The 20,888-nt window shown below is 42.6% G+C and overlaps 1 protein-coding gene across 3 annotated transcripts in view; it reads right to left on the bottom strand.

Annotated features, from left to right (window-relative positions):
• The window catches only part of NOXA1 (NADPH oxidase activator 1), a 288,049-nt gene that overhangs the window by 55,229 nt on the left and 211,932 nt on the right, over window positions 1-20,888 (bottom strand). For all 3 annotated transcript variants that reach the window (XM_069609785.1, XM_069609784.1, XM_069609786.1), the window contains 2 exons: window positions 12,704-12,800; window positions 11,765-11,838 (listed from right to left, as the gene is read on the bottom strand). In XM_069609785.1, coding sequence (XP_069465886.1) covers window positions 11,765-11,838; window positions 12,704-12,800 — 171 coding nt within the window. The remainder of the gene's footprint in view (window positions 1-11,764; window positions 11,839-12,703; window positions 12,801-20,888) is intronic.

The raw sequence follows: 20,888 nt of genomic DNA, 5'->3' as shown, positions 1-20,888 counted from the left end.
CCTTGACTAAAGCATTACAAGTTGGGTGGTATGTCTGTATATGCACAGTGCGAACTGTGAACCTGGAAGTGAGCTCGGCTCTATATGCCTGAAAATGAGCTGTGTACCATATCCCTTGCAGTGATCTAAACTTTATATGCCTGGGAATGAACTGTCTGCCATATCCCTGGAAGTGAGCTGAGCTCTATATGCGTGGAAAGGAGATGTGTACCATTTCCCTGGAAGTGAGACGAGCTCTATATACCAGGAAATGAGCTGTGTGCCATATCCCTGGAAGTGAGCAAAGCTCTATATGCCTGGAAATGAGCTGTGTACCATATCCCTGGAAGTGAGCTGAGCTCTATATGCCTGGAAAGGAACCGTGTGCCATATCCATGGAAGTGAGCTGAGCTCTATATGCCTGGAAAGGAACTGTGTACCATATCCATGGAAGTGAGTTGAGCTCTATATGCCTAGAAATGAGCTGTGTACCATATCCCTGGAAATGAGCTAAGCTCTATATGCCTGGAAATGAGATGTGTACCATATCTATGGAAGAGAGCTGGGCATTACATCCCTGAGATTGGATTGGAAGAACAAGAAGAATGCTTGATACTACATACCCGAATTTGTATGAAGAAACATGCTCAGTGCTATACAGCTGAGATTGTATGAAGACGTGGGCTGGATACTATAGAAGAAGCATGCTGGGTACTATAGAAGAAGCATGCTGGGTGCTATATAGGTGAGATTGTATGAAGAAGCATGCTGGGTACTATAGAAGAAGCATGCTGGGTACTATAGAAGAAGCATGCTGGGTGCTATATAGTTGAGATGGTATGAAGAAGCATGCTGGGTACTATAGAAGAAGCATGCTGGGTGCTATATAGTTGAGATTGTATGAAGAAGCATGCTGGGTGCTATAGAAGAAGTATGCTGGGTACTATAGAAGAAGCATGCTGCATGCTAGGTGCTATATAGTTGAGATTGTCTGAAGAAGCATGCTGGGTGCTATATAGTAGAGATTGTATGAAGAAGCATGCTGGGTGCTATATAGTAGAGATTGGATGAAGAAGCATGCTAGGCACTATATAGTTAAGATTGGATGAAGAAGCATGCTAGGCGCTATATAGTTGAGATTGTTTGAAGAAGCATGCTGGGTACTATAAAAGAAGCATGCTGGGTGCTTGCCATAGAAGAAGCATGCTGGGTGCTTGCCATAGAAGAAGCATGCTGGGTGCTATATAGTTGAGATTGTATGAAGAAGCATGCTGGGTACTGTAGAAGAAGCATGCTGGGTACTATAGAAGAAGCATGCTGGGTGCTATATAGTTGAGAATGTATGAAGAAGCATGCTGGGTACTATAGAAGAAGCATGCTGGGTGCTATATAGTTGAGATTGTATGAAGAAGCATGCTGGGTACTATAGAAAAAACATGCTGGGTGCTATATAGTTGAGATTGTATGAAGAAGCATGCTGGGTACTATAGAAGAAGCATGCTCGGTACTGTAGAAGAAGCATGCTGGGTGCTATATAGTTGAGATTGTTTGAAGAAGCATGCTGGGTACTATAGTAGAAGCATGCTGGGTACTATAGAAGAAGCATGCTGAGTGCTATATAGTTGAGATTGTAAAACAAAGCATGCTGGGTGCTATATAGTTGAGATTGGATGAAGAAGCATGCTAGGCGCTATAGAAGAAGCATGCTGGGTGCTATATAGCTGAGATTGTATGAAGAAGCATGCTGGGTACTATAGAAGAAGCATGCTGGGTGCTATATAGTTGAGGTTGTATGAAGAAGCATGCTGGGTACTATAGAAGAAGCATGCTGGGTACTATATACCTGAGATCGTATGAAGAAGCATGCTGGGTACTATAGAAGAAGCATGCCGGGTACTATATACCTGAGATTGTATGAAGAAGCATGCTGGGTACTATAGAAGAAGCATGCTGGGTGCTAAATAGCTGAGATTGTATGAAGAAGCATACTGGGTACTATAGAAGAAGCATGCTGGGTGCTATATAGTTGAGATTGTATGAAGAAGCATGCTGGGTACTATATACCTGAGATTGGATGAAGAAGCATTCTGGGTACTATAGAAGAAGCATGCTGGGTACTATAGAAGAAGCATGCCGGGTACTATATACCTGAGATTGTATGAAGAAGCATGCTGGGTACTATAGAAGAAGCATGCCGGGTACTATATACCTGAGATTGTATGAAGAAGCATGCTGGGTACTATAGAAGAAGCATGCCGGGTACTATATACCTGAGATTGTATGAAGAAGCATGCTGGGTACTATAGAAGAAGCATGTCGGGTACTATATACCTGAGATTGTATGAAGAAGCATGCTGGGTACTATAGAAGAAGCATGCTGGGTACAATAGAAGAAGCATGCTGGGTGCTAAATAGCTGAGATTGTATGAAGAAGCATGCTGGGTACTATAGAAGAAGCATGCTGGGTGCTATATAGTTGAGATTGTATGAAGAAGCATGCTGGGTACTATAGAAGAAGCATGCTGGGTGCTATATAGTTGAGATTGTATGAAGAAGCATGCTGGGTACTATAGAAGACGCATGCTGGGTACTATAGAAGAAGCATGCTGGGTACTATAGAAGAAGCATGCTGGGTGCTATATAGTTGAGATTGTATGAAGAAGCATGCTGGGTACTATAGAAGAAGCATGCTGGGTGCTATATTGTTGAGATTGTATGAAGAAGCATGCTGGGTGCTATACAAGAAGCATGCTGGGTACTATAGAAGAAGCATGCTGCATGCTGGGTGCTATATAGTTGAGATTGTATGAAGAAGCATGCTAGGCACTATATAGTTGAGATTGGATGAAGAAGCATGCTAGGCGCTATATAGTTGAGATTGTTTGAAGAAGCATGCTGGGTACTATAAAAGAAGCATGCTGGGTACTTGCTATAGAAGAAGCATGCTGGGTGCTATATAGTTGAGATTGTATGAAGAAGCATGCTGGGTACTATAGAAGAAGCATGCCGGGTACTATATACCTGAGATTGTATGAAGAAGCATGCTGGGTACTATAGAAGAAGCATGCTGGGTACTATAGAAGAAGCATGCTGGGTGCTAAATAGCTGAGATTGTATGAAGAAGCATACTGGGTACTATAGAAGAAGCATGCTGGGTGCTATATAGTTGAGATTGTATGAAGAAGCATGCTGGGTACTATAGAAGAAGCATGCTGTGTACTATAGAAGAAGCATGCCGGGTACTATATACTTGAGATTGTATGAAGAAGCATGCTGGGTACTATAGAAGAAGCATGCTGGGTGCTATATAGTTGAGATTGTATGAAGAAGCATGCTGGGTACTATAGAAGAAGCATGCTGGGTACTATAGAAGAAGCATGCCGGGTACTATATACCTGAGATTGTATGATGAAGCATGCTGGGTACTATAGAAGAAGCATGCTGGGTGCTATATAGTTGAGATTGTAAAACAAAGCATGCTGGGTGCAATATAGTTGAGATTGGATGAAGAAGCATGCTAGGCGCTATATAGTTGAGATTGTATGAAGAAGCATGCTAGGCGCTATATAGTTGAGATTGTATGAAGAAGCATGCTGGGTGCTATATAGTTGAGATTGTAAAACAAAGCATGCTGGGTGCTATATAGTTGAGATTGGATGAAGAAGCATGCTAGGCGCTATATAGTTATATATCTATATATAGCTATATAGCCCACAGATGCATCCACGGGAAGGCACCAGGCTATCTAAAATCGAAAATACGTTCTTATGTTCCAAGCCGCGCCTTGAGATCCTCGGATCAAAATAGGATCGCAGTGATGCCACACAAACTTAGATCTGGACTGGGAAAATCCTTCCCAGTCATTACAGCAGGCATCTGGAATAATCTGCCAGCCCACATAAGGAAAGAATCTAACTACTTACGTTTTCGTAAATTAGTGAAAACATATCTTTTCAACTGACCACGCTCATGACCCACTAAATCATTGATTCCAGGACCTGTCCCGTCCATTTCTGTTGTCTTTGTGTCCACGTTTCTGCGCCCCGAAACTCGCGAGTTAACGGCGCAATACAAATAATTAAATAAAATAAATAAATAAATCAAATAGTTGAGATTGTATGAAGAAGCATGCTAGGTGCTATATAGTTGAGATTGTATGAAGAAGCATGCTGGGTGCTATATAGTTGAGATTGTAAAACAAAACATGCTGGGTGCTATATAGTTGAGATTGGATGAAGAAGCATGCTAGGCGCTATATAGTTGAGATTGTATGAAGAAGCATGCTAGGCGCTATATAGTTGAGATTATATGAAGAAGCATGCTGGGTACTATAGAAGAAGCATGCTGGGTGCTATATAGTTGAGATTGTATGAAGAAGCATGCTGGGTGCTATAGAAGAAGCATGCTGGGTGCTATATAGTTGAGATTGGATGAAGAAGCATGCTAGGCACTATATAGTTGAGATTGGATGAAGAAGCATGCTAGGCGCTATATAGTTGAGATTGTATGAAGAAGCATGCTAGGCGCTATATAGTTAAGATTATATGAAGAAGCATCCTGGGTACTATAGAAGAAGCATGCTGGGTGCTATATAGTTGAGATTGTATGAAGAAGCATGCTAGGCGCTATATAGTTGAGATTATATGAAGAAGCATGATGGATCTACGTTATAAAACCGAATTTCCAAAAACTTGAATTACAAAATTGTAAAGGACACTAGTTTGCATTGTGTAGCTCGAGTTTTGGGAATTTTGTTTTTCTTCCCCTGCTGCCCATTTAATGTATGCTGGGGACACCTCTGAGGCCCATGCTACTGAACTAGAGGTGTGGGCGACACCCCCGTAACCCCTGCTCCCCTTGTTAGATATTATGGGCTTTGTTTTTTTTATACCAGCTCGAATGCATAGTAAACGTGCATTCAACATTTTGTTTCGAAATTTTGGGGTAAACCCCCTGAGATTGTATGAAGAAGCATGCTGGGTGTTATGTATATATAGAACAGAGGCTTAGGGGGCAACCAGCATCCCTAATAGAGAGAAGACTCTTAATGCATGATAGTTTAACCTATCTCTGCACCTTTTCCTTAGATCACTCAGAGGACCTTATCTCAAAACCAAACCTGGCCAAAATAATGTCTTTGAAATACATTACGTGTCTTGTTTTCTGTAGGCGTGTCACACGAGGAAAGTGGGTACTTGGAGAGAGAGGTGATTCCCTTGTAGGTCTCCAGAGTCCCTCCCACCCATGGATACAAGGAACTTTCTACTCCTCATCTCCTGTATATAATATTACAGATATGTTCTGCGGCACTTGGTTTACAACCATTTTTACTTTGCTTTTGGTCAAGTTTACCCCTCCCTTCCCATGTCCCTTTTGTGTTTTTCCTGTGTGGCTACCCTCACTACTTATCGTGCATCTGTTACATATCTATGTGTGGGCACAGATGGTAGAATGTATTTTCTTGCTTGTAATATTTATTGATTCCTTTATTCTTTGGTCTCTTAATGTACTTATTGTATCATTTTCAGTGAATCATAATGGTACTTAGATGTGTAACATGGAATATTAAGGGCTGTAACGACCCGATCAAGAGACATAAGATCATATCCCATTTGAAAAAGCTTGATCCCTCTATTGTATGTTTGCAAGAAACCCACCTCTCCATAACTGAAGCCATGAAGCTCAGATCTTTTTGGATTAAAGACATAGTAGCAAGTGTGGCAGAGGGTAAGAGAAATGGTGTGGCTATTGTTATTAGTAAAAATGGTCATATAAAATTGTGAATCAAGATGTAGCTACCAATGGAAGATGGCCATGGGTTAAATTACAAATCGGACCTGACACCATCACAATCATGAACATATATGGTCCCACTCTTCCCGATACTGACTTTTGGTCCTCTATCAAACGGATCATTCTCACATCAAACTTCCCCAAACTCATACTATCTGGAGACATGAACCATGTGTTGGACCCCTTCCTGGATAGAAAATCCAAATGTTCATAAAAAAAATTATAAGTCACATAAAGCCTTCAAGCAGTGTCTAGCGAGACAGGTCCTATTGATTCATGGAGACTGGCACATCCGGTGGATCTAGATTACACCTACCATTCACATCCACATGACACACTATCACACCTTGACTATATCTTCATTACCAAATCCCTCACAAATTCAGTCACAGACTCCCATATCTTAAATATTATTATCTCGGATCATGCTCCCGTGATCACCACTTTAGACTTCTCAGATATTAAAAGACCATCCACTAGATGGAGATTCAAGATAAGGAACTTATTCAATTCTTTCTACCATTCCAACATCAATATTTTGAAAACAATTCTGACAATGACACCTCTATAAGTAATAATTGGAATTTGTTTAGGTCTTTGGGGACGCAATTGTTGTCGAAGGATGCGTTGATGAGGTTAGTGATGAAAGGGGTGAGTTGAGGAGCGCAGTCCTTGATGACTAAGGGTGGGCAGGGATCACCATAGCATCTGGAAGGTTTTAAGGAGCAGATGATCATAAGCACTTCTGCGTTAGTGACCTTGGTGAATTCGAATTGGGGTGTTGCAGGTTTGTTAGTGGTTATTGGTTGGATGTGAACTGTAGCTGTGGGCTGTGCTAATATTTTCTTTTTGGCTGAGATTTTAGATTGGAGTTGGGTGATTTTGTCTAGTAAGGCGTTCTGAATGTCCAGGCACCAGCTTGCATTTTTGTTGCAGTTATCCACTGGAGGGATAGGGATCTCTAGCTCCCTTAGAATAGAGAACAGTTGGATTAATACTCGCACAAACCTGAGGAAATTCAGATTATACCAAGATCTCGCAAGAGAACATTAGAAACAGGGTTATTTAGCAAAGTACCCAGGTAAACTCCTGAAAGCTGGATTAAGAGCATTGTCCTTGAGATTGTGTTTTAATCTTATCCTGACGGGCAAAGTCTGTACCTTCAGAGATGCTAGTACCTGCCCTAACTTGTGTTGTCGTTTCGGTATAAAAGAGCCGGTAAGACATTTATTGATAGAATGTGTGGGAGCGTCAGAGGTTCTGAGCCTGGTTTCGGAGGAGTGTTTAGGCGATGACAGAATAGAAGGAGACCTGAAATGGCAACGATGTTATGCAGGTAGTCAGATAAAATTGTTCATAAGAATATTAAGGTTTTTGAAATGTCTGCGCTTTGTGGAGTGGTAGTCCGGTGAAGGTGTGGAAATAGGAGAGTGAATTGTATTTATTGATCAAACATTGAAGTGATTCAGTTGTTCTTGAGGATCTGTAAGTGTTTGTATTCTAAACCTTGTAATGTGATGTATTTATGTGACTTTCTGGTTTTATAGATACTTGTGAAAGGTTTAGACAGAGGCGTTGCTAGCAAGGGTTTGGGGGGCTATCGTCCCTGGTCTTCCGGTTGTAGCCCGGATAGAAGCTCAGGTGCTACAACTAAAAGACTAGCTAGCCCTGAGTAATGACAGGCCCGACATTAACATAGCCCCAGGTCTTTTCCAGACCTAGCAGCATCCCTGGGTTTAAATCTGAATTTTTAAACCATGACAGAATACAAAATATCCTCACATACTACGCTCCTAGTTACATTCACACTTCAGCGTCAACCGTAAATTACAATTTCATTAAAATACAGAGCCTAATTTCCAGCCACAGTTATTTCTCTCCCATGTCACCTGGGTAATTATTAAGACTTCTAATTATTAAGACTTAAGAAACAATTGTATATAGGTGCGTCATAAACGACTCATCATATCATATCATATCACATCATGCCCTTACAAATGCCCAACCTTCAGTTGAAGAAAGTCATTCCAGGTCCTTTTATATGGCTCGTCAACAATTTCACTGGAAGGAATTGTGTACATTTGCACTTACATAAAAAAGGTCAACTCCATGGGGGTCATTACGACCCTGGCAGTAGCCGTGCCGGTAAAAATGGCACGGCTGCCGCCAGGGTTGTTTTTTCCAGCACCTGGCAAATGGGAATTACCGGGGCATTACAGCCTCGGTGGTCCCCGTAATTCCCCGTAGCCAGGCACCGGGAAAAATGACTCCCCATTCCCATTTCAGTTCCATAGGACTCAATGGGAATGGGGAGGACGGATGCACCGGCACCGTCAGTAACGGTGCCGGTGCATCCGTCAAGGTCTTCTAGCGGGTGCCTTTTCGCCCGCCAGGTCAGACCTGGCGGTCAGAAAGGCATCAGCTTGCAGAACTCGGAGTATGCTGTTCCGGTCACAACGGTGCCTGTAGCTTACTGGCACCGTTGTTACCGGAGCGGCATACTCATAATGAGGCCCCATGACATTTTTGTCATCTCCAGATCCATGTGGAAATGCAAAAAGTAAAACAGTTGAATTTGCCTTTACTCTTTACATTTCCAGTTTTATGAAAAGGGTCAATTCTGGCTGCAAATTACACACATTTACAATGGATTCCTATAGAATCCACCTGCTTTTACCACGTGGTAAAGTGAGGCAGATTTCAAAGGAATCCATTTGTGTTCCGCCAGCATGACAAAACGTGCAGGTGAAAAGCCATAGTGCTATTTGAAGGCAGAGCAGGAATGCGCACAGGAAACGTAGATACCGTTTCGTGCCCCACACTCCACCTCCGAATCTCCCGAATCATAAAAGTACGGCGTAAAAAGCTTACATTTTTTTTTACACTTTTTTTTAACGAATTGGGGTTTAGAAAATGCCCCCCATTGACACTTGCTGGTAATTCTCCTGTTGGAGATTCAGGGAATCCCAACCGGTTTCAACCACTGGTTCATTGTCTTGCATGTCACAGTTTACGCGGTTGTGCATATCTGAACACACCACACTAATTAATCGCTATGTGATATGTGGAAGAATCCATTTCTTTCACCAAGTATGACAACTTCTCAGATAAGCTACTCATGGTAAATCATTGATTTCCCCTTATTTAAAGATACACACCTTTTTTTGCCTTGCCGGCATTGGACAATGGACTGTGGTGAACTAATGCAGATGCGGTTGAAAGCCAACTCTTTTGCCAGGTTGCCTTGCCATGATGTTGAAGCTGTGCATTCCCTGCTGCGCTGCTCTGCCCATGCAGGGCGAATCAGACTCATTTTCACTAACTTGTTGCGATAAAGATTTTGTATGCTCGCAGATTGACCATTTAGTTTGGTGCTATGCAGATTCACTGCATACTATCCCCTTTTTGTGGAGAAGAAAAGGGGAGGATGGAAGGGTTAGGGGAGCGCATGGGCGGAACATCATTTGGGTAAAGTGTCCCGGGAGGATAGATCAGTGGCAACGTGCTCGCCTTGGAAGCAAGACAAGCGATTTGGATTAAGGCGCTATATAAATAACACATCATTATCATTAAGACGACACAAAGCAACACAGGTTCGATCCCCGGTCCGTGCTTGGAATCCTCTAGGTATTTAAGCGCGTTATAAATATGCAACTAAGACAACAACAACAAAAAATTATGTAACAGCGCCTCGATACCCCCGGGCTGTGTGAGCGCTTTAAAAATGCAAATAAATAAATAAAGAGGCAGCTCTGTTTCAGACAGCAGTATTAAAAGGGTGTTCTGAACTTTTCTTCTTCCTTGTTTGCATTACTAAACGTTTGTGTTTTATTAACGTATTATGAGGTTATCAACTTCACTGATATTATTTAGTCAGGCTGAATTGGGAGTTTTAAATGTTATGCGATTATGGCAGTGCCGTAGACCTCTTTTGGTCGAAGCCCACAGGACATTGCTTCCTGTTAATTTATCAGGGTTAAACGGCACTCTGTCATTATGGTGATAATGTCAGTGATTGGGCGCCACCAATAGACTGTGAACCTCACATCCTTGGCATGTCCACAAACCTGCGATTCATTACAGTTTTGTACACTTCCACCAAACACTGCATTTCGTGTGCAGCCGCGGTGCACATCATGTGGCACGAGGGCAAATGCGGCCCTTCAAAACATTGTGTGGCCCTCCAAGTCACATGAGTTTAATGATGTGTGTTTCTTGGCCTAAAGTCAGTCATTCCGTCTGACACGAATTCTGTCATTCCCATGGATAGTTCGGTCCACTGTTAGGGACTTGTGCTTTGGGATTTGTGAGGTCACTCTCGCTTCACCTACTAACCCATCCTACCTTCTTCTTTGCAGATCCACCAGAGCGCCTGGGGACCAACTCCTTTGGTGTTGGTGCGCGGTACAAATACCTTCAACATTCGACCCTGCGGCTAATCAAGTTGTGCACCCCGGTGTGCTGTGCAGTATATACAAATCTTCTTAGTGAGCTCCGAGCGCCCTCTAGTGGTCATAAATCCCCTTCAATTTATAACGGGAAAAGTTCATTTTGTTTTTGCTTTTTTTCAGAAAAAGCCAATAAATAATAGCCTCATAAAGTTGTCATCGCCGCAAAACCCTAGCTCAATATTTAATAATGACTCAAGGTATGACACGAGACATCGTTTCTCGTATGACCTATAAGCAACCTATGCGCAACCGAATTAGTTTTATATGTCGAGTGTGCAGTAGTTTTACTTTCACAAGCAAATAATGAGATATGTTTTAATTCGAGCGTCACTAAAGTTGACAAAAAAAAGCATATGGTGAAACACGTCTAAAGTATCAACATCGAAAGCGCTCACAAAATGAGCATCCAGTAGAAAGCAGAGTAATAACATGAGAAACAGCCCACCCAGACAGGCAACAATTACCAACAGTGCCCTCGAAAAACATCATCGAAGGACTGAATCGCTAGTGAAAGGGGAAATCCAAAGAGAGGAACGGAACTGGGGGGTGAGCCCCGAACACGCATACACATTCCAAGTGTGTCCAAAAACCCCAGAATGCAAAGTGTTTTCGGCTAAAATGCCGGGGCTAACTGGAGGTTGTCAGTCACGAAATGGGGCTACTTGGGACCGCCAGATAGGCTGAGAAGGGGTTTTGGACTTTTGGCCATTCTTAGTTGTGTACAACGTGTTGTTGTAGTACGGGACTCTAGGACCGTGAAGAACACTGGATGCCACTTCCTGACCCAGGTGATAACTAGGAAGTGAGGAGAAGAAAGGAGTACATTGTAGGTTAGGTCGTGGCTGGGGAAGCTGGCAGTGGAATAGGCTATAGCTGCTGTAGGGAAGGAAACTGTTGAAAGAACATAAAGACATTAAAAAGCTCAGCTGTCTCTGCCTCGTGCAGTACATATATTCAGCCGAAATAAATGACGGCTGCAGGATGGGCAATGAGAGGAAATAGTAGCAAGTGAACCGCATGACGTCCATGCCGCGCTTACTCGCCACATCTGTTGTGTAACTTTCTACTTGGGCTTTAGTGGTGGCGTCACATAAGAAAGGATCAGAGCACAGTTTGGGTTGAGAATAGTGATAGGCAGTGCCTCGTAAAGGCACTGGTTTCACAGAGGCCTCATCCAACCCTTTTCTGTCTGAAATGCGAGGCATCTGAACTGAGTAAGGCCGGAAATGGGACACGAGTACTGCTGTGAACACCAGGCAGTGGGTTGGGGGATCAGCCTCATTTCGGATCCTGGGGGAGACAGAGGAGTGGGAACAATATCCGTAGTCAGAGAAAAGGGATCATGGGTGAATTACGGCTCTGAATGGCCAGGAGCACACAGTAAGACACACGTGACACAGCCTACAAAATGTTCCAAGATTAAATGGATTATCAATTAATGAATGGTGGATGGTCTAGAGTAGTCCAACATGGAGGGAAATTTGGCCTGCAACAATCTACAGAAGTTGTACTCTGGATGTCTGCTGCGCGCGCGCGCTCACCTTGAAAGGTTTTTCGGAGTTGATTGTGGAACTTTGAGCAGGTGTAGTAGTAGTTGCGTCTTTGGGAGGACCTTCTGTAAAGCAAAGAGACACGAGGATGGTGAATCAATAAGGGTCTACACCCCCCTCACGCCCACCCCACGCAGGGATCAGACTGTGCACTCTTAAGTGCGAAGCATTTGGACAATTAAGGAAAGGTGTGCTCAGGAGTGGCCTGGACTAGAAGGCAAGGAAACAGGAAGCTGTACCGTTACACGGGTACCCAGGCTCAGACTGGCCTATGGGGCAATAGGGCAATACTCGAAGAGCAGGTCCATCGTGATAGTGTGGGCCTGTTATTTTGGTCAAAGTGGGGCAGTTTAATGATGTATAGGTGCTACTCAAATATCCTTATCACAAAGGAATGAATTGCCATTTGCGACTGTGGGACACGTTCATTGGTGCCAAAGCCCGTGTTATGCTCAGTCCGACCATGCTGGCTCTATATGATTATAACAAAGGAAATAACAGAGAATGAATTAACAACAAAACATTAATAACGACAAAATATCAATTTTCTATTTTTCTATTTGGGGTTTTACCCCAGCCCCGCCCACCCCCACCTCCCATTTCCCCATGCTTTTAAACCCACCCCAACCCCTTCAGCCAGTTTTAACCCCTTACCCAATCGCCATATATAATTGTTTCAAAAATCGATAGTTTTTCGTTGTAAATGTTTTCTTGTAAATTCATTCTCTGTTTTCCATTCACAATGACTGGATACTGCATGAAATGAACAGCCAATCTCATGGCTGTCCTATAATCCAGGCTCCCTCTGGCGGAGCCCAGAAACATTTTAGAATTTAGTTTAGCCTGACCTGTGAATGCGGAACCTCCCAGCATGGCAACAGCCATCCAATTCAGTAGCCACCATTCTGGGCATCCGCCAGCTGGGCTTACCTGTCTGCGGGGGCACATGTTCATCGACCGCTGGTCTCACGTTTGGCCTGGTCGGGGGCTGTTTCATAGGCGGCAGTGGAATGCCATTGCGCAAGTTCTAGAAAAAAAAAAGCAAGAGAGAAATGGTGCAAATCAACAGGCTTTGAGGGAGGCCGCGCGACCATTCAAAGAGTACAGCACGTCAAGATGCGCAAAAACAGGGGCGGTCGAAGAACTGTGGAGTCGCAAACCTTTTTGTGGCAGAATTACACGCCGAATGTTCCCCCTCAGACTCTGGACTCGTCTGTCACATTCTAGGCCCACCGTATGTACCGATACCATGGTGGCAAGATGCCTGTAAACCGCTTTAGACCCCAGTTCCAACAATGATGTGTGCCATGGCCTGTGCTGACCCATGTATGTGCTGGACAATATGCCCACCGGTGGGTATTTTGGTGTGTGCTGGACATCATTGGTTGTGCCAGATATTAAGGCCTCTGCTGGGGTTCATGAACTGGCCTGGTCATCATTGCCTGGCCGTGGGTTCATAGTTCGGTCCTGCCACTGTCGCTTGTACTGAACAATTTGACCCCAGCTAGACATTAAGATGGGCAATAGGCACCATGAGGAGGAATAGGTTTTATTGGCTAGGCATCCTGTTTGGCGCAGATTAAAATGGCCCGTTCCAGACCGTCACGTCTTGTGCACGGCATCAGAGTCCCGGGAGGATAGCTCAGCGACAACGTGCGCACCTTGGAAGCAAGACGACACGAAGCAACACAGGTTCGATCCCCGGGTCCGTGCATAGAAACCTCTGGATACGCAACTAAGACAAAAACAATTACGCAACTAAAATAAAACTAAAACAATTCCTGTAACAGCGCCTTGATGCCCGCGGGCTGTGTGAGCGCTTTAAAAATGTAAAATAAATAAAAGAGCCTGTCCCCAATATCAGAGCTTGTACCTGGCGCAGTGGGTTTCCTGGACAATGCGTTCCTTGACTTTAGCTTAGGGTAGTTATTTTTATATAGTTCCAAGAGTTGGTGACATTACATCACAAGGTATAAATAGAAAAAAGCGGTCAGTGGCAGCCACTGGACTGAACAAACACCAATGCGGACCCCGGTTCTGACGGGGTAATGCCCTCTGGCCCGTCTTGGATGTGACTTGAACAGGTGTTAGAGAACGTAGCAGGGAAGGGGTTCCAGGGCTTGACCCCAAAGAAGGGGAAAGCAGTACTGCACTTGTGTGTATGGCAGGCAAGTATGACACTTTACATTACCATCCACACTGCACATTAGCTTGTTGGCTGTGCAGAGTCAGTACTCCGGGCAGTGCTTAATTGGTGGTGGGGCTTGCCAGGCCTCAGCCCTGCACTTATTTCGGAGCCCCTGCACTTATTGCTGATTCCAGTTTGATTATGTTGTGGTGTTTTGGCAACTTCATTATTTTAACTGGCAGTCAGCCAGTCATAGTAATATAACAACAACAGTGCAAGATACACATCTGCTGGGAGCTATTTAGCTCCTACCTCTACCCCACGAGAGCCTGATTACCGTGAAAACAACAGCCACCAAGAACTACTTTCTGCTCACCAGTCCAAGTGGTGCTTTACAAACATGCTTAGGTGACATTACCTTTGAGTGTTTGAAAATGTTAATAAAGAAGAACTGGGACACATCTAGGACACATTTAAACATAATAGATCATACATAATAGCCAAAATGTTACTGTGTATCTCACGTGGAAGTTAGATTTTTGGTGTGCTGTGTACCCGCTCCTGTTTACCCAGCCATAGCTCCTGCGTATTGGGTGATTATAATTATAATTGTTCATTTATAACGCGCTTAATACAAGGAGTGGATTCTAAGCGCAGGATTGGGATTTGAACCTGTGTTGCCCTGGGTTGTCTTGCTTCCAAGACAAAACACATTGCCCCTGGGCTATCCCTCCTCCCCCTGGCATGCCTGGCACCCAGGAGCTAGTTTTAGCTCCCGCTCATTGAACCTTAATTTCGATTCCTGTAGTGTGCAGTGGCCAGAGTTCTGCATGGGCTAGCTCATTGTTATTCATGAGCCCGATGAGCCAGGTTGGCAGGGCTATTCATCCATTTTCATGAATAACAATGTGTTGGACGGTGACAATGCTGGGCACTGATGCTGGCCATGTCTGCACACTGCTCCACTCAGCCTGCATGACATTGTTGCAAATTCCCTATTGGTATAACCCTCAGGGTGGGTTGCCAACAACTGGACAGTCACCAGCCCCAACACAGGGCAAGGTCAATGAAAAGGCCTATATCAATGTAACGCCTACCTGATGCCTTGCAGGAGTGCCTGGATCTCTAACATATACTCTGCACCTCATGGATAAGACTGGTGTGTGTTCTCACACCTCTCTTTCCCCAAAAACGAATAATGTGGTATGAATAAACCCTGTCATATTTTGAGGAAAGGTGGGTGAGAATGTTGGTGGATGTCTTGCCTGGGCCCCAATCATGATACCCAAAACAAAGGGAACGATTACTACTGTGTTGACTGCCTCGTCCCACAGTTCTCCCACTCCACAGACTACTGGAGAAGGACAGGAGTGACCATAAATGTGTTTTGCTGAAACGTGCACCAGTACCAGTTGCTTCAATGATCCCTGCTGTCCAGACCTGCTGCAACATGCGTGGTGCTGGGGCGTGAGAACCCACCTTCTTGAGGTTCAGTGTCTTTTTTAAAGTCTTGCTTTGTTGTACTCTTGTCCTGTTGATATCTTTGTGCATTCGCCTTTTTATGTTTTGTCCTTGACTGCTTGTGCGCTTAATTCTCTAACTTTCCTCTCTTTATTTGCAGGTCGCTGAGCGGCACTCCTCTCTTCATTGGTACGTCGCAGGTCGGCGGTATGTATAAAGATAAGCGGAGTGACTGGAATACTCAGCCCGCCCACTGTGGTAAGCAAATCAGGTAAGCAGAACCCGATAGCTTTATGGTGCAGCAGGCGTGAGCTGTCTCTTAATGTGTTCAGGTTTTTCTCTTCTTTTCTGGTTGGTTTGTCTTGGGTGCGGTGCACACGTGCTGCTTCTTACTGTGTTTTCTTTTCTGTTCCTTTCTTGTTGGTATCTTCAGTCAGCGCGTTATGCGCATGTTGCTTCTTACTGTTGTTCTTTTCTTCCGTTCCTTTACAGGCGTGGATCATAGGCATGGATCACGAAGTAGGCATTCAGCTGCTTACTTGAGGAGCAGATACAACATGAAGCAGGAAGTGAGCCTCAAGGAGTGTTTTTTATAGCCCTGGGACACTCCCTGGTTGCATAGTATGTGAAGTCTGCATACACAGTTGTGGAACACACTGCGGCCATGTTGGTTTCCATGTAGAGCCACTTCTGGGGCAGCCATCTTGGAAAGGCAATCCAGTCTCATGTTGTGACTGAGCCGGCTGCCTGCACCAACCACGCACCAAAGTAGTCCACTCCTCCCCACTACTCCTACCTTTGCTTCTATAATGTGCCCTAATTGGGTGAGAGGGATGTACCCTAGAGAGGTTGAAGTGGATATTGACCCCTGTGGTCATGACAATCGAAGAGGAGGTCCTGTCATGAGTGACAACCTATATAAGATAAACTTGCTGCAGTGTTTGATAGGCAAGTTCATCAGTAAAGTAATGATGTTGAGTGGATTTGTCCATCAATTTACCGTAGGAGGAAAGCATGCTTGCTCTTTTTTTCTGGGGGTAGATGGGTAATATGTTCCACTTGCCACTGATTGGATCAAAGCAAAATGTTAACAATGATGTGTTAGATTCACAGAAGTGTTTTATAATGGAACAATCCCATTGAAAAACGCTCTGTGAATCAAGCCCTTAGTTTATTTCAAGACACAACTAATATGTCGATTGACATCTGTAAATCGCACAATAGGCCATTCACCCTCAATTAACCGGTGGGAGTTGCAGCTTTAACCACACCTATGTTGACATAGTATGGAGCAGCTGTTGGTAGGGTCAACAGTGGGCAGAGAGTTGCCCGCCCCAATATGTAACAGGCGTGCTATAAAATATTTGAGCCGTGGCCCTTATTTTCTTACAAATTAAGCACTACCTCCAAGACAGGAAATACTTATCCCATTGACTCAAGGCTTGGTGACTTTGTATGACAATATGTTGGTTATAGTACTAAATCAGCAGAATATGTGGGGTGAAAGGGTGGGGAGGGGTTGGGATGGAATTTGTATCTTTTATCACAAGAGGCATTTGTACTCTATACTGGGTCGAAAGGGCACAGACTAGAAGCTCAGAATTCTGTACATCTGGGCCCACTTCTGATACAAATGCATGTTGGATGACCAGCAGTGGAGACCTGAAGAGACAATTGCCCATTAATTATTGTATATTGGGGCTGCCTACTGTGGGGGGAAGGAGAACAATTTGAGAGATGGCAAAACCCTTTGAAAGCAATTGAATGACCTGTCCATTTATCATTTACAAACGACATGAGGATTAAAAAACATAACCCCTATTGCACTGCCATTGCACCCTACCATTGTGGCCGCTTTATCTGGTAACAAACTGAATGCTAGAAAAGAAAAAGACGTCCTTTTTTGGGACAGAAAATGCCATTGATCTGTTCCAGAAGGCAGTCATTCGAGACATACATGAAATCACTGATCAAAAGAAAAAAGAAAAGGTCAACAAAATCTTACTCAAGTGGAAAGACAAGCATTAGTTAAATTAAAAGAAGATACGCAGATTATTATCAAGCAAGTAGATAAAGGTGGAAACATTGTGATAATGAATAAGGATGATTACCTAACTATGGCGAATACCCTTTTAGAGTTACCTCGTTGCTATGAGAAATTGGGTACCACGTCCATCAAAGGAATAGTTAAAGAGGCCGAAGACCTTGGTTACAAGATGGATGAGAACTGGTTTGTTAACAGATAATGATAAACTGTATTGATTGATTACGACTCCCAAAATTCCAACGATATACTTTCCACCGAAAGTACATAAGATATTTGAAACCACTCCAGAAGGAAGACTTATAGTAAATGGTATTGGGTGGAACTGTGATCATGAAATGGTTAAAAAAAATAGATTCTAAACTAGGTATTTGATTAATGTGCCTGCCAACAATATCATCTCAAGGGTTCATAAACATGTATAATTTCTATATAATTTAGCAGTTTTTGTTGATGGTTTAGATGAACTAAGATGAGAGACATAGAAAATTATTTTGATGGTTTGAGAAAAGCAGAATGAGTGACATCTTAAAATCTTTTTGGATGCCCACCAACATGACTCAAACAATTAAAAACTCTTTGGTAACGTTGCAATGCTGTTATCAACAGGTCTCTAATTGAGACAATCTCTGGACTGATGTGTCAACGTATACACAAGTTAACATACACGTTTCAAAACATCAATTTATTCTAGTGCCTGAAAGGAGGAGAGAATTCAACTTGACTTGTATGAGTAGAGGTTCAGTTTTTAGGCAATGTATTGAGGGTAATATTACAATAACATTGTGATATTTAACATTTTGGGTAATGAAATCCAAAACTATGATTTAAAGTGAGATGTAGGAGAAAATATTAAAAACATATATATAAAAATATTTTGTCAAGCAACAGAATGGACAAAAATAAGATTAGAATCACCCACATGAGGTGTTTATGTATAATCATAATTTCTCATGCTGTTGAATGAACCGCGATAATTAACTGAGTAATTCAATGTTGAGAGTTTGCTTTTTGGTGAGATTGTATATAACTAAAAATATTTCTTAAGAGTTTTCAGAATCTATAGAATCATGTTGAGATAATAGGATAAATTACTGCTGTGAGCCTTGAAATAATGACATGAAGAGCACTAGTAAATTTTGAATTTATTGGAGTGAAGTATACAGATTATTAGATTGAAGAGTCTCGTTTATGAGAGTGTTACCTTATGGTAATTAGGAGTGGGTCCACGTGATGACACGCCATAACAATAAAAAGTTCCTAATGAGCTTTGAGACTGAGTTTCGAAATCTTTGGAGTGTTGAGCGCTGGTTTTAACCACATTACTAAGAAGTTTGTAATTCGAATTTGATTAAATTTATTAGTGCGATTGATAGACTGAAGAGTTGCACTCATGAGAGTGTTATCATATGCTAACTAGGGGCATGTCTATGTGAAGACACGCCATCTGGGAGCCTTTATTATGAGGCCAATTTCAAAAAGGCACCCTTGCACTGCACGGATCGCTGTGGAAACTAAAATGTAGCAACATTAAAGGTAAGAGATCCGGGAGAGTCATGCTACTTAATTTTGGATGATCATCATGGCTTAGTTGATATTAGTAATACATTTGTGTTCAAATTCAGGAGGACTGGTGAGAACGCTAAGGCTAAGGTGCCAATAGCAAAAGGGTTCTGTTAAGGGACGATTCTACCTGTGATTGTGAAAGCTATGCAGTGAAATTGATTGTGGTTAACTAAATAATGGACTGACCATAGGAATTGCCTTTCAGAATTGGTGAGAAAAGTATATTTAGTGATTATTTGGAAATTTGAAACTAAGGCGCTGAGCAATTAGGTAAGGCATGGAGTAATTTAATTGTTGATAATATAACAGGATCAAGAGAGGCAACACCAAATATGATTTGGAGATGTGTCTGTTTTTCTGATTAGATATCAAGAATTGGAAACATCTGTGATGATTATTGGTTTAACAATACTGTGTTTAATTCTGGAAATATTAGGTAAAGAAAATGTAATTTTCTTGAGAATCTTGGTAAAATGAAGGCAATTAATTAGCATTAAGAGAACTAAAACAGTTTGTGCAACATCTATGCAATTTTTGATAGATTGGGAAGAGGATATACAAAGAATTAGGAAGATTAAGGATTAAACAGCCTTAGAACAAATTGGGAAGCCACTTGAAACATTTCCTAATGGTAATTATTGACTAAAGATTAATAATCAAACTGAGACACAAATGGATGATGGTAGAATCCCGATACTAGGTGAAAAGGAACTAGAAATTGTTGGTGGTGGACACTGAAATAGTTATAAACCAAGACAGTATTAAGTTATTCTAAATAAGGACATGAATAATGTATTCAGGATTGTATATGGAATGTACGAATGTGAAGAATTGCAGACTAACACTAAAAATATATTGTTCTTTTCTTTTCTCTTATGCAATATGCATTTATTGTTTCTACACTCCCCTACGTTGCGACACATCGCTGGCTTGCCACTGGTCTGTATATAATTTGAATCTAATTTTGTTTGATGTAAAATGAGGATTGTTTTGTGGTGGCTAAATCCCTAAGGAAGGCCACTGTGTTCAAGGTGGAAATACGTGTTGGAGATATCCACTTGATAAATGGAAATTAAACAACATCTATGATAGTGTTCAATCATCTCGGTTTATTAGTATTGATTTTGTAATTTATCTAATGGGTACTGGAGCAGAGGTCAAAATACTGTAAATGTAGAAAAGAAAATGTCCATGTCTTCAGGATCAGGGCAGATTCCTACCCATATCCATATGGCAGTCCATACATGGTGACCATCTAATAGGGTGCGTGACCATAACAGATACAACATTTGGGCACCAGAAGAATGCTGACAACCCAAAGAAACATTTATTTCACTCCTACAATGTAGACATAGTGAGCCAATACATGGCAAAAAATAGTACAGACCAATATCTAACTAAACAAGCAACATCAGCTTGGGCTTTCCAAAATGTGGACTGCCATGCCCGTGTGGCCATCCACCTGCCAGCCGTAAGGCTGCATACTCTGCTTGGACTCCTTGATCTACACCACCTGAGCTTGTCCTATACTGATCGATTCTGGCATTGGGTAATAGATGTGTGAGTAATACCATATGTTCCGTGCATTATTTTTTCCAGGGGAAAATCATGCTGAGACTTTCCCAAGTCACCTCTGAGACATCCCTTGCTATCCTAGGTTACTCTGTGTGATTCGGGTGTCTCTTTCTTTGAACTGCTTCAGGGATCACACAGTTCTATCCCAGACAGAAGGGTTCTGCTGGCAAACCATCATTCATCTACTGGTATAATGAATGGAAACCTAGATGTTCACCAAATGAAATGCTGGAGATCTACGCAAAGACCATTGAGACCTCCAGGCTACATAAATGACTAATCAATATTTGTCTAAAGTGTGTGAGTAGATGACATCCAAGACTCACAAAGCGCTGGGCTAG

Source organism: Ambystoma mexicanum, chromosome 8 (assembly GCF_040938575.1).
Source record: "Ambystoma mexicanum isolate Mex_15411 chromosome 8, UKY_AmexF1_1, whole genome shotgun sequence".
In the NCBI taxonomy this organism is placed as follows: domain Eukaryota; kingdom Metazoa; phylum Chordata; class Amphibia; order Caudata; family Ambystomatidae; genus Ambystoma; species Ambystoma mexicanum.
The sequence above is the reverse complement of the archived record's forward strand: the minus strand, read 5'-3'. Positions and strand labels throughout refer to the sequence as shown.